Genomic DNA, 12907 nt, shown 5'->3' on the forward strand with positions numbered 1-12907 from the left:
TTTCATCTTTTCGTTTCAGGTTTAACATCAAATTAACGTTAGTCATTTTCTTGGTCCAACCTTGGTAAGCTCAAATTAAATGAACTGCCCCTTGGTGTATCCATTTCAGATGTAGGTACTTTTTGTGGCGTATTCAAGGAAGAAGTCATCCCTGCCGATGTGGGTGGTTTCTCTTCGTTGTCGTCACTCTCTGGTAGAACAAACATATCACCAACAACCTTTTTCTTGTTGGGAACTGTTATTTTACCAGTGGGTGGCACTCTCGGTTTTGATCCAGCTTTAGCCTTGAAAACCATATCTTCATCTTCTAATAAGGCGTCTTGATTCTCCTCAGCTCCATTTACTGCCTGATCTGGTTGATCAGTACTAACATTCTTGGAACTCTTTGAGCGGTAAGTCTTCGAACGTTCTAAAGAGTTGATTAATAGTGGGTAGAGGGTTTTCATGCGAACTTTATCGTCCACATCTTGTTTATCCAATTTTTTGTAAACGACACTGTCAAATTCTTCTGGTTGTATCTTTTTGACTTGAACTTTATCTTCGGAGTCAGTAGCTTGAAATTGGAAAGTTAATAGATGCAAGGGGACTGCAGAGCTGAGAACACCAAATTCCCTTTCCAGACCAAGCTCTCTGAATCCAAAGAAATCTTCGCCAGTGATCTCGCTCGCAAAATCACCAGTAACAAAACTTTGGCTTTCATCATCAAAATTACGTTCGGAAAGTTCTTGCAACGTAGGTCTTAATAGATCTCTCAAGAAAGTCTCTAATTTTCCCTTAACATCTGTCAATTTCTTAGTTTTCTTCGTAAATTCGGCTTCCATGTAGGAATAAAGATCGTCGGGTTTGTTAATACCATTTTCTAACAAACTCATATGCAGGATTTCTCTTGAGTTCGTATGGCTCAAAGAATTGCTTTCATGATGCACTTTAATACTCTTTATCAAATTCGATAAATAATCACCAGAAATCTCTGTGAGCATGCTGATCGCTGATGGTTGGGTCGTTTCAAAACCATTGGACATTGCAATTTTTCCTATATTCTTGTACATTAGCTTCCACATGAGCGCTTTGTTAGCTTTATAATCATGAGTCGGTAGCTGGGAAACAGGATCCAGGTCTATTGAATCGTTTATGACATTGTATTTGTACTGATGACTATTGGCATATTGATTTGGATTTACATTTGCCCTAGAGCTTTGAGAGTATGAGGGATTTTGAAGCAGCCTGATTAATGAGATTTTATGGCAGATATGTCTTATCTGTTGTATTAGTTCAATATTGCGATTCATCTTGGGTGTTAATCCTTTATCGCGATTTGAGAAGAATATACTAGGCTTTTGATGTTCGTTCTCCAGCATTCTTTTGGTCCATGCATCTTCCTCTTTGTCTAAGAGGGTCGAATCAACACCAGAGTATGCCAATGCTGGTAAACAATTCATGCTATCATATTCTTGGAGAAACATGTCATTGTCTAAGTCTAATTCGTTAGATTCCTTATCAATAGGGTCATTACCATCAAGGGGATTGTCTTGTAAAGGAAGTTGGTCTTCATCCTCTTGTTTGACAACGGTACGAAATCCATTTTTCATAATTGATTCTTGCTCTATTTGCTTCCTCTGTAGCTCGAGCTCCTTCTGCTCTTGGTACTCAGAATAAAGCTGCTTGAATGATTTCATCTTTTGAGGGTCTTTCAAAAAGGCGTTAGACTCGTTGTTAAGCTTCCCGTCCTTAAAATATTGTGATCTTTTCATACAGATCTCAGCGCGAACTTTGGCAGTGAGTGATTTCCAAACGGATATTTCCACATCATCTCTGTCATCATCCTTTTCGACAAGGTATGCTTGTGAATCTGCAGTTTCATCTTCATCTTCCTCCTCATCTTCTTCTTCATTTTCTACTTCGGCCTGATTATTTTCAGTAGCCCTTTCGACAAGGTTTTGTTCTTCAGTATTGCCAGCTTCATTGCTATCAGCTTGCTCAGTGGTGCCCTTGTCTGCTTCTGTGGGTTGCTTCTTTGCCTCTCCATCCACAGCTTGCTTTTCTTCAGCATTTGTATCTTCTTCCTCTTGTTTAACTTGCCCTTTTTGTGCAGTTTCTACGTGCCCTTTTGCTGCAAATTCCGCAGGTAAATTTTCATCACCACCTCCGCCATCTTGACTCTTATGGGCCTTTGCAGGCTTATGAGCTCCCATGTTCAAACCTTTTCTACCTGAACCTGCTACTTCTTCTTCTTCTTCTTCTTCGTAGTCCTTATCCTTTTCCATCTCTTCAAATTCCTTCTCTACATCTACACGGTTCCTTATAACAATGTTCGGTATGAGTGGTATAAGTTGCATTGATTTTTTCTGCATGGCTATAGCATGTCCTCTCAAGAAATGTGAAGGATCAGAGTTGTATGTCAAACAATTTTTCCAAATGAGCATGATATCATCAACAAATTCCTGTTTTGAATTATATTGGAAGGTTTTCAATTTCTTTAAAACTGTGTTAAGATCCATGGATTTTTTGATAATTTGATGGTAATTGGGAGCCTCCCTTTTGCTCACTTTGTTTAAAAAGGGTGTAGAATGTTCTGTATAGTTCCTCAATTCAAGAACGACTTTTTCGCATGCTTCATATAGCTCCTCTTGGCCAATTCTTTCATCGGATGCCCATTTAGATCTGTTCTTGCGAACATCCATAATTAAATGCTTTAATTCATAATCTGTGATTTTCAACTTTGGCTTATTTTCTTGAATGGAGGAAAGTAAATGCTTTAAGGAAAGATTGGCAGCTCCCAGGTTTACAGGTAGATTCATTGAATCTCTTCTAGGCCGTTTTCCATCTTGTACATTCTCTTCCGTACTACTTGCAGTGCCCTCGTTGGTTCCATTGGTAGTAGTATTTCCAGTTTCATCATCTTCCATTCCTTCTATGTCACTGTGAGTTCTTTTCTTCGTAGGGTCCAGCAGCTCATCGGTCTCTTCTAGCTTCAATCTTTTCAGCATCGTTTCCTTATCATGCTCGAAATTGTGATATATTTTATTGCAGTTTTTCATAATTTTCTCGACATTATTTGTTCGTAGTTTGGAAAGTACGTCCTTAGATATCTTCGAAATGATTACCATCCTATTATTTTCCCCTGTACGGATTTCTACTGTATTTCGGAGATCACTCCCAGATTGCTGATCCTTAGCTTTCTTTTCACCATCATAGTCATCATCGTCATCATCGTAATTTTCATCTTCCTCATGTGCTTCCGCGGCGGCGGTTCGTACCTGTGACTGATCATTACCTTCCGGATCCTCTTTAGGAGCGCTATCATCCAGTAAAACGTAGTCCAAGATATCTTCGCCCTTATCGTTATGTTCATCAGCTTCATCCATGTACATTGAGTCTATAGCACACTGCCACAAAACGTACCTTATTTTCAAGGAAAGGTTACCAATGAACTCGGATCCAATAATCTGTTGCTTAAAATTTTCTAAATCGAGTTGAGAAAAATCTTCCTCCTCTTCTTCTTCTTCATTGTTTCTCATATCAGTGACACCACCACCCTCATTATTTTCGTTTTCAGTGTTAGTATCCTTATTTTTTTCAATTACTCCCATAGCTTCATCATCATTCTGATTATTTTGCTTCCCATCTTGCTCGCTCCCCTCATTTACTGGATTCTCTGCTAATTCTACTTTTTCCACATCTAATGTAGCATTTCCATGCATTAGTTCATGCCAGACCTTTAGTTTTGTATCTGGATCCGGTATGGAGAGCAGAGTGTCGAGTACAATCTGTTGTTGTGAAGTTAAATATGAATCAAAGAATTGCTCATTGTTAAGCTTCTCAGTCAATTGTAGTAGAGGTCGTGTACTAGTTCGTTGATAGTTGATGATGGGAATCTTGCCGTTCATCTTTCCCATATGCTAAGTTGACTGAAAAAGATAATCTAAAAAGACCAAAGAGAAAGTTTCGGAAACTGACTCTCGCGAAAATGTCACAATTTGTGATTTCAAATCGAATAACACCTTCTTTCCAGTCTCTTCTTGTCTTCGAAATCTATTATTGAATCATCAAAAGGTATTACTTTCAATTTGAATACTAACGCTCTTCGCTTGCCGAGTTGAAAGAAAAAAAAAAAAAAAAGTAAGATCGTTGAAAAATGGGTCAAAAAATAGAAGATCAAAGACAGATCATTGAGTGTTCCTCAGAGATGTGATTTGTGGATAAGAGCTTTGTTTTTATCTGATACTGTACTTTTCTAATACTCAAGTCGTAATCACGTACTACCGCTTTCTTGATTTGTAAGCTAAAGCATTTCTTCGTTTTCCAAGAAATAAGTAGCTCGTGTGGCGTAATGGCAACGCGTCTGACTTCTAATCAGAAGATTGTGGGTTCGACCCCCGCCATGAGCTTGTTTCTTCTCCATTTCCGTGATAGTTTAATGGTTAGAATGGGCGCTTGTCGCGTGCCAGATCGGGGTTCAATTCCCCGTCGCGGAGATTACTTTTTGAACTAACCTTGGCGGTCATTTTTTTTGCTACCTTTTGATAGAAAACAATCGCTTGAAATGGGAGGTATACTGACTACTAGCGTTCCCTAATTCTCACTTCTCCCAGTGTTCTTTACATATATATGTCTTGACATTACTTTTATTTGCCGAATGTTTCTGCAAAGACCTCACTAGAAGTAAGGGTTTGAATGCGCTCAAGTAGAAGATATGTTCTATCTCACCATTTCATATGAAAATCAATATTTCCAACTACTAAATATACTTTCTTCTTACTGTCTTAGTGTACTTAATATGTGCTCCAAGTTAATGTTTTGTTGTTTAATGTCCGCATCTGAAAACGGAACAGGCAAGACTTCGACCCAGCTTAATAAACATGTGTCTGACACAAATCAACAACAAAGTAATAAGTTCTGATATGGTGCCACATGATGTGAATTGGCTACACCTTAGAGTTTAAAAAATAAGAATCTTTTGAAGATATAACCATGTCTAAGTAATTAGCTTTTTCTAAAGCAGGAACAAGACCTCAAAGTGCCACTCGCTTTTAGTAACATCATCTACTTTAATTCGTTACTCAGTCACTGCTCCTTCTACATGCTTTATCATATTATAATATGATACCTATATAAACCAATATACTAGAGCAGCATCCCGGGCCCAGAGTGAAAAGACTTCATTCATACAGCGTATTTTTTAGTCCATTCTCGAGCTTGTGCTTCATACTTGGCTCTATCAGTTTTGTAAATATGTGCAATTTCTGGAACCAGAGGATCATCTGGATTTGCATCAGTCAAAAGTGAACAGATAGATAACAACACCTTAGAGATGGTCAAAGCTGGTGACCATTGATCTTTCAATATATCTAGACAGATGTTACCGTTGGCGTTGATGTTTGGATGGTATATTTTTGTAGTGAAGGCAATCTTTGGTGGTTTAAATGGATAATCGGTTGGGAAATGAATCGACAAAAAGAAAACACCACCTGCATAAGGAGAGTCTGGTGGTCCCATTATAGATGCTTGCCAGTGGTAAACGTCATCACCGACTGGACCTGCTGAACATGAAGTAGGTGGATCTCTGTTGGTAAAAAAAGGAAACAAGGTTAGTACTCATGTCGAAACACACTATCGATTTCGATTTTTTTTTCTTTAATTAAAATCTAACATACCTTCCCAAATCGTTTAGTTCCTTAGTGATACGCTTCAAAGACATAATTTACTTTGACCAGTTTATCTATGCTATTTTGATGTCAAAAACGATAAGTCTACTAAATATGATAACAGTGGGTTATCAAACTTCTATACTTTTATATCTTTTCTCTTTTATAAAGAGTCTTAACAGTAACTGTTCAGTGGCAAAACCGTTTTTTTCAACTTGAATTTTCAAAGGCGCTGTAACTAAAACTCGCTGCCATTCGATTCCTGTCTCGGCGTTACGTTCCTTTTTCTCTTATTTTTCTTTACAATTCCTCTAGTGTTCCGTATCTCATGACACTATTACGGTTACCCGGTGTTATCAGTGTTTATTACTCTAGTCAGGTGACAACGCTTCAACTAAATTACCAGTCTATTTACTAAGTGCATTTGGGACGTACGGGGATCACATTGTTCCTTTCGAAAAAATTAAGATACAGACTTAGCGCCGGGGGAAAAATCATCGGTTTATCCGAAGGGTTCCCGTTTTTGTTCTTTTTTCTATGACTTGATAGGCAAGATGGTTAAAATTACCTACAGAGGTCCGACGGAGGAATGTAATGCATGAGACTGCACCTCCATTTATGCACATACCCCGCGGAGCTACTTGTCCCAAAAATGTGATGCGTTATTCTTGAGATGTTCTCTGCATATATATACCAATTGGGCCACAGAATTCTTCTACTCTTTTCGCACGTCTTGGAAGAAATGTCCAGAGTTAAGTATCATATAAGGACAAATTTTCTGGTTGTTATGTGAGCTGTATCAACTACTTAATTCGAGACAATAGGATCACTTTGGTTGTAATAAATTCAATATGATATACGTTCAATTGAAATCATAATAACAGTGGAAATTACTGACAGACGGATAATAAATTATAGATTTGGATTAAAAATACTACTGTTTCTAATGTTACCTCCCCTTCAACTTTTGCATTATCATATTATTCTTTTCACGTTTAGTTCAAAATGAAGTGTCTTGAGATAACGCATCTATCAAAGTAAACATCAAATGCGGAACAAGAAAAAAAAAAAGATAGCATTCACAGATTCTAGAGATTATGAATAATAATTAGGGCAAGGCGGATCTTATACTTTCCAGAATACCCTTACCATCGAATCGATTACTTCTCTACCTTTTGAACTAGTGTATTGGCATCCGGGTAACTTAATTGCACATGACTCGACAGAAAAATTTTAAGCTATCAAAGAAGCGATGAGATGAGAAGCGATGAGATGAGATGAGCTAGTCATTATAAGAAACAGCGAGAATATATACAATCTTTCAAGTGTCTGCTAGCAATGAGCAATCCAGAATTCTCCTCTTTGAAGGAGAAAATCTCTGCTAAATTACAAGATAGTAATAATAAGAAACTCAAAAAATCAGAAAAGAAGAAGTCAAATAATAAGAACCCTCAAGATGATATATTGCGTAATGAAGCGCTATCGCTAGGAGCTACAGAGAATGATTTGGAACTTGTTCAAGGCTTAAGTGATAACGAAGACGCTAGTGAACAAGAATTTGATGAGGCAGCCGATGCAGATACTGGATTCGAAGATGATTTGCAAAAATTTATCAAGAACATCGGATTAAACAAAAACGAAGTGGAAATCATTGAAGAGCCAGAGAAGGATGTTAAGAAAGATGAAGATAAGGTGGATGATGCTAAGGATAAAGAGGAGGCCCAAAATGAAGATGAAGATGAAGATGAAGGCAACCCAGAATCCGATGAAGATGCACCCGCCGACGTTTCTGGTGAAGAATCCTCCGAGGAACAGCTTAGTTCTCAAAAAGAGAAAGATGGATTCGTCGCAAGGGAATTTGTGATGGATTCTAACAAATTGACCGTCCCCTATGACACTCAATGGTATGATGTTTCATTAGATCCTGCCGTTGAACAAACCATCAAAGATGGTGATACTCAATTGACTGCAGAACAAATTGAAAAGTTGTATTCTCGTGGTAAGGAGGCTCTAGATGCAGACAATGCGACTTTCCAGGCGGAATTTGTCAAAGAATCTTCGAGACGTAAGTTCATGTCACAAATTTTGTCTAATGGTACTTTAAACGATAAAATTTCCGCATTGACCCTGTTGATTCAAGAGTCTCCTGTGCACAATCTGAAATCTTTGGAAACTCTGGTGGGATTCTGTAACAAGAAATCAAGAACATCAGTTTTACAGAGTGTTAATGCCCTAAAGGATCTTTTCGTTAGTGGTTTACTACCAGATAGAAAATTACGTCATTTCAAGAATCAACCAGGATTATCAATGATGTTAAACAAACGTACTTTGGCCATATTTTATTTTGAAGATTTCCTCAAACGTCAATTTTTCAACATTTTAGAATGTCTTGAAAAATTAACACATGATGCTATTATTTATGTTCGTTCTCAAACCATTACCCACATCTTTGATCTTTTAACGGCTAAGCCTGAACAAGAATTTAATCTTTTACGTCTCGGTGTCAATAAATTAGGTGATATCGATTCTAAGATTTCTTCAAAGGCATCCTACCAACTGTTAAAATTACAACAAGCTCACCCTAACATGAAAAGTGTAATTATCGATGCTATTGTCGATATTGCTTTGAGACCAAGTGCCGATTATCATACCACCTACTACTCAACAATTACACTAAATCAAACTATTTTGAAGAGAACGGAAGACGATGTGGCTAACAAGTTGATCAAGACGTATTTTACACTTTTTGAAAAATTCTTAATTAGCAGTGATTCATCGGAAGCTCAAAATAACCAAGGCGTGCAATCAAAGGTGCGCGGTTATGAATCTAAACGTAAAGGCAATGTCAAGAAAGGTAAACATGGTGGTAAAAGTGAGAAAAACGAAAAGACCGAAACTGATGTGATTAATGAAAAGAACAGTAAAATGTTTAGCGCTTTATTAACTGGTGTGAACCGTGCATTCCCCTTTGCCGTATTACCATCCCAAGTTTACGAAACTCATCTGGGAACGCTTTTCAAAATTACCCATTCTTCCAATTTTAACACTTGTGTACAGGCATTGGTTTTAGTACACCAAATTGTTACTCGTGCTCAACTCGATAAAGATCGTTATTACAGAACTCTTTACGAATCTTTATTAGATGCTCGTCTAGTGTCATCGTCAAAACAGGGAATTTACTTGAATTTACTTTACAAATCTTTAAAGGAAGACGTCTCACAAGTGGAACGTGTAGAAGCATTTGTTAAACGTATTCTACAGGTTTGTTCCCATTGGCTAAATGTTGGTACAGTTTCAGGTTTCTTTTTCTTATTACTTCAGTTGGTACAAGACGTCCCACAAATTAGAAATCTTTTAATCAATACTCCAACGGATTCTGAATATCAATCAGACCAAGAGGAAACGGAGGAACCAAAGAAACTTCCAGTTTATGACAGTCGTAAGCGTGATCCTAAATATGCCCATGCAGATACTTCTTCTCTTTGGGAAATCATTCATTTTACCCAGCACTACCATCCAACTGTACAAACATATGTGAACGCATTTTTGGAGAACGACTTAAATGCTGTTGGTAAACCAGATTTAGGGCTATTTACTCTTGCTCATTTCCTCGATAGGTTCGTCTACAGAAATGCTAAGCAAAAAACAGCCCAAAGAGGTACGTCCATCATGCAGCCGCTATTCGGTGGTTCTCAACTAAGCAACAGTTTGATTGTGCGTTCATCCGATCGTTCTGCAGGAGGAGAGAACATCCCAGTCAATGCTGAAAACTGGCTCGACAAACGTGCTGAACAAGTTAGACCTGACGAAAAATTCTTCTACAAGTATTTCACTACTAAGCAAAAAGCAGCTAAATCTTCCAAAAAAGACAACAAACCCAAAACTACAGCTAAGGGCGATGAAGATGAAGAAGATCTAGACGAAGACCAGGTCTGGAGCGCCCTTGTCAAATCCCAGCCTGATATCGAAGGTGATTCAAGTGACGGCGGGGACGATATGATAGGGTTTAGCGATATGGATTCCGATGACGGAGAAGAAGAAGAAGAATTAGAGGAAGAAGAGGAGGAGGACGAAGGAGGTTATCCTTCGTTTGACGAAAATGATGAGGAAGATTTGCCTGAAACCATTCTTTCCTTCGGCTCAGAGACGGAGATTGTTCCTTCAGACAATTCAGATGACGATGACGAAAAGGCCAATGACGAAAATCTTTTAGGCAATGCCAAGCGTCCGGCTCCAAAGTCCGATGAAAAGGGTGACAAGGACAAAAAACAGAACAAAAAGCGCCGACTCAAGGAATTACCGCTATTTGCTTCCGTGGACGACTACGCTCATCTGTTGAAATGAAAGGTATAGGTGTGCCCTTCTGGTGTAACATCTTGTCGAATGTTGAAACACAGCTGGGATGGCTTTCCTTATCGGGTCACGTAAATCCTCGCCAGACATTTGTCGCATCTTCAAGAATGTCGTTTTCCTAGTACGGTGAGCATGCGCGGCCAGCCATATTGTCGATGTCGGTCTCGATACTTATTATCACACTCTGTAAGCAAACCCTGCAGGGATTTAGAGACATACGTAGAATAGTCTACATAGAACAGAGCGGAGTCCAGATCCTAAATCGGCATCGTGAGCCTATAGTACGTGATTTCCTTCGGTCTCGCTCATCATAAGAAGAGAACTAAAGTATTTATGTACATAAAACTACTATTGTTATTATTATTACTATTGTTGCTATTAACTACCTGTTATTTTTTTTAAGAAATGGTGCTACTCTCTTTTCCCCCGCGGGTTACTCATGCCGTTTTAGCCAAGGGCTTTATTGGTGTATCTACTGGAGTTTATACTATATCCTATCAGTCCATTTCCCTTTGAACGACGGTTAAAGTATTTAAGAAGGTGAAGCATTGCCCTTTCGAAACTTGAGGCTCTCGCCCTATGGTTTAGGTAAAGTCGTGTTAGAGGCACTTTTTTATTCATAATTTCTGAACATCCGGAGAAACTAAAAGTTGTTCTATTATTTTTTTAATACTCCTGTTTCATTTTCACTTTTTCAGGTCGCTACTTAGTTGTTGTACGCCCGACTAATTCATCATGGGGAATGCCGACTGGAACCCGGCACAAACTAGAGTCTTCGATGTGTACATGGCCGGTGGTGGCGATCGGGGAGGCGGACAAGGATTAATGGATATCTTTTCCTGCAATGGCGGCAATAACGTGAATGGTGAAGGTGATGACAATAATGAGAGTAGTAATAGTAGTAGTAGTTGTAGTACTAGTACTAATAATGAAGACACCCACAGCAATACACGCGCCGATACTACCGATGTTACTAATAACAACTGTGCTATTGGGGTAAACTTGGCGGAGAACTGCATCACGAGCGGTAGCGGTATTAACGCGGCGGGACCGGCAAGTACCGCGGATTCCTCGGGGCACAATTTTAATTCCGAATCTAGTCCTTCATTAATCAGTGGTACTACTGAGCTCTGCAACACTGGTACCGGTCGTACGGCTCCTTCTTTAACCCCTGAGTTTTTCGAGCGCCTAAAGAGACGGAAAGTGGAGTCACAGCCACCGCGAGTGACACCTGCATTGAATTTACAAACATCATATGTATCATCATCGACGAACATGGCAGCTACTGCTCCTGGAGCAATGGGTCCCAATTCAGCTTCAGCGGCAATCACGCGGATGTCTACTCCACCTGCTCCTCCGCACACCGCCGTACCCGCATCTACAACCGGTATCCGTGCATCCGATGCCGGTAGGATAACACCATCGGCTGCTTATGGCCAAACTGATAAATGGCCAAGTCAAATGGAATCAGCGTTTGTTTCTGCATTGCGTATAATCATAAAGAATGGCACATCCAAATTCAAGATCCTTGACCGTAATTATGGTCGTAATGAATTAATTTCACTGTATGTGGAGTACTATACGGGAGAGGTGAGAACGAAAAAACAAATCTCTTCACATATTCAAGTTTGGAAAAAAAGTATCCTTAATAAAATGGTAGGGAATTTCAAGTTGAGCGCATTAGATCGTGAAATGTTAAGTCTGATTGAAGATGGCTCAACTCAGTCAGATGAAGCTAACAAGTTGTTTTTTGGTACTTTTGAACAAATTGTAAATTATTTGTCGCAACAACGCAGAGCTTCCGCTCCAGCTGTTAACAGTAGTTCATTTGATTTCTACCGTCCCAGTACGTCTACAACAGGAAATAGTGGTGCAGATTATTTGTTAACACCTGCAACCTCACATCATTATCCCACAGGGGGTGCCGGTATGACAAGTTTTGGTCATACCGGACCTCCTGTACCGCAATTCGCACCAGCATCTGCTCCTGTAACTCCTATCGATTATGCAAAATCGATTTATGGAAATCTGAAGACTTATAAATGTGTTCCCGTCAAGGTACAGGAGCCATTGAGATCTGCTAGTGGTAGTACTGGTCACCACAATACTGGTGGTAGCAATGGTTCAATTAGTAGTAGTAATACTATTAGTGGCATCGAAGTACCACCACTATCTCAACAATACATTTATGGTGGTAATCCCAATATAAATTCATCTGCAGCCACTTTGGCAAACACACATCCACTTTTACAAAGTGCTAAGGATTTAGAAATGCAGCAAAGACAATTAATAGACAACCTTTCTTCTTCTCAACAACCATCTTCAACCCAGCCTCAACCATTAAAATTGCCACCTGTATCTAACGAACTCTATGCAAGAGCATCTCCGACTCAAACGATGGCTACAGCAAATCCACAACTGCCGCAATTGCCGCAGCTTCCACAATTACACTTAGCCGATTTTCAACCTCAAATATATGTCCCCGTTGTCGCTGCAGACCCCGGAACCTCTAACTGCCCATCAGGTACAAAGAGATCGTTAGGTGAAGTCTAACGGAGAAAAGTTGTGCATTATAATAAACTTATAACGATTTAATATGTAATGAAAATTAGTATGTTTTGATATCTACGACATGTTGACGCATGTTTTTATTTTTTTTTTCGCTCACAGCAAAATCTTGCAGTGAACCTTAGTGGGGCTTGCGGTGGCATTGTTACTCTGTAACTCCGATTTCCTCGAGGATATCGGAGTAAGAACCGAGGGGCCAATTCAATTATGCATGATCATACGGTGCTGATGTCCGAATGTTCTTTTTTTTTTTCCCAATTTTTATCAGACCCAACTCATGGGGGGAAACATGCACTTTGTCCGGACACGGCTTGAGTTTTGGAATTTGAGTTCGAGATGCT

At 39.2% G+C, this 12907-nt stretch overlaps 4 protein-coding genes and 2 non-coding genes across 6 annotated transcripts; 4 read left to right on the plus strand and 2 right to left on the minus strand.

Moving 5' to 3' along the window:
• Positions 1 to 38: 38 nt before the first annotated feature.
• On the minus strand, positions 39 to 3896 carry SPT7 (SAGA histone acetyltransferase complex subunit SPT7; the record flags this gene model as incomplete). The annotated part of the gene is made up of 1 exon (XM_002498500.1): positions 39 to 3896. The coding sequence occupies one exon, from the start codon at positions 3894 to 3896 to the stop codon at positions 39 to 41; it is 3858 nt and encodes a 1285-aa protein (XP_002498545.1).
• Positions 3897 to 4316: 420 nt separating this feature from the next.
• ZYRO0G12826r lies at positions 4317 to 4388 on the plus strand. The gene has a single exon. It is a non-coding gene; the product is annotated as a tRNA-Arg (tRNA).
• Positions 4389 to 4403: 15 nt separating this feature from the next.
• On the plus strand, positions 4404 to 4475 carry ZYRO0G12848r. Its single transcript has one exon. It is a non-coding gene; the product is annotated as a tRNA-Asp (tRNA).
• A 688-nt stretch (positions 4476 to 5163) lies between these two features.
• ZYRO0G12870g (uncharacterized protein) lies at positions 5164 to 5698 on the minus strand (the record flags this gene model as incomplete). The annotated part of the gene is made up of 2 exons (XM_002498501.1): positions 5164 to 5563; positions 5655 to 5698. 2 exons carry the CDS (start codon positions 5696 to 5698, stop codon positions 5164 to 5166), a joined length of 444 nt encoding a protein of 147 aa, XP_002498546.1.
• Positions 5699 to 6983: 1285 nt separating this feature from the next.
• On the plus strand, positions 6984 to 9989 carry MAK21 (RNA-binding ribosome biosynthesis protein MAK21; the record flags this gene model as incomplete). Its single annotated transcript, XM_002498502.1, has 1 exon — positions 6984 to 9989. One exon carries the CDS (start codon positions 6984 to 6986, stop codon positions 9987 to 9989), a length of 3006 nt encoding a protein of 1001 aa, XP_002498547.1.
• A 744-nt stretch (positions 9990 to 10733) lies between these two features.
• TEC1 (Tec1p) lies at positions 10734 to 12551 on the plus strand (the record flags this gene model as incomplete). The annotated part of the gene is made up of 1 exon (XM_002498503.1): positions 10734 to 12551. One exon carries the CDS (start codon positions 10734 to 10736, stop codon positions 12549 to 12551), a length of 1818 nt encoding a protein of 605 aa, XP_002498548.1.
• Positions 12552 to 12907: the final 356 nt, after the last annotated feature.

The sequence above is a fragment of the Zygosaccharomyces rouxii genome (assembly GCF_000026365.1).
Source record: "Zygosaccharomyces rouxii strain CBS732 chromosome G complete sequence".
NCBI lineage: Eukaryota > Fungi > Ascomycota > Saccharomycetes > Saccharomycetales > Saccharomycetaceae > Zygosaccharomyces > Zygosaccharomyces rouxii.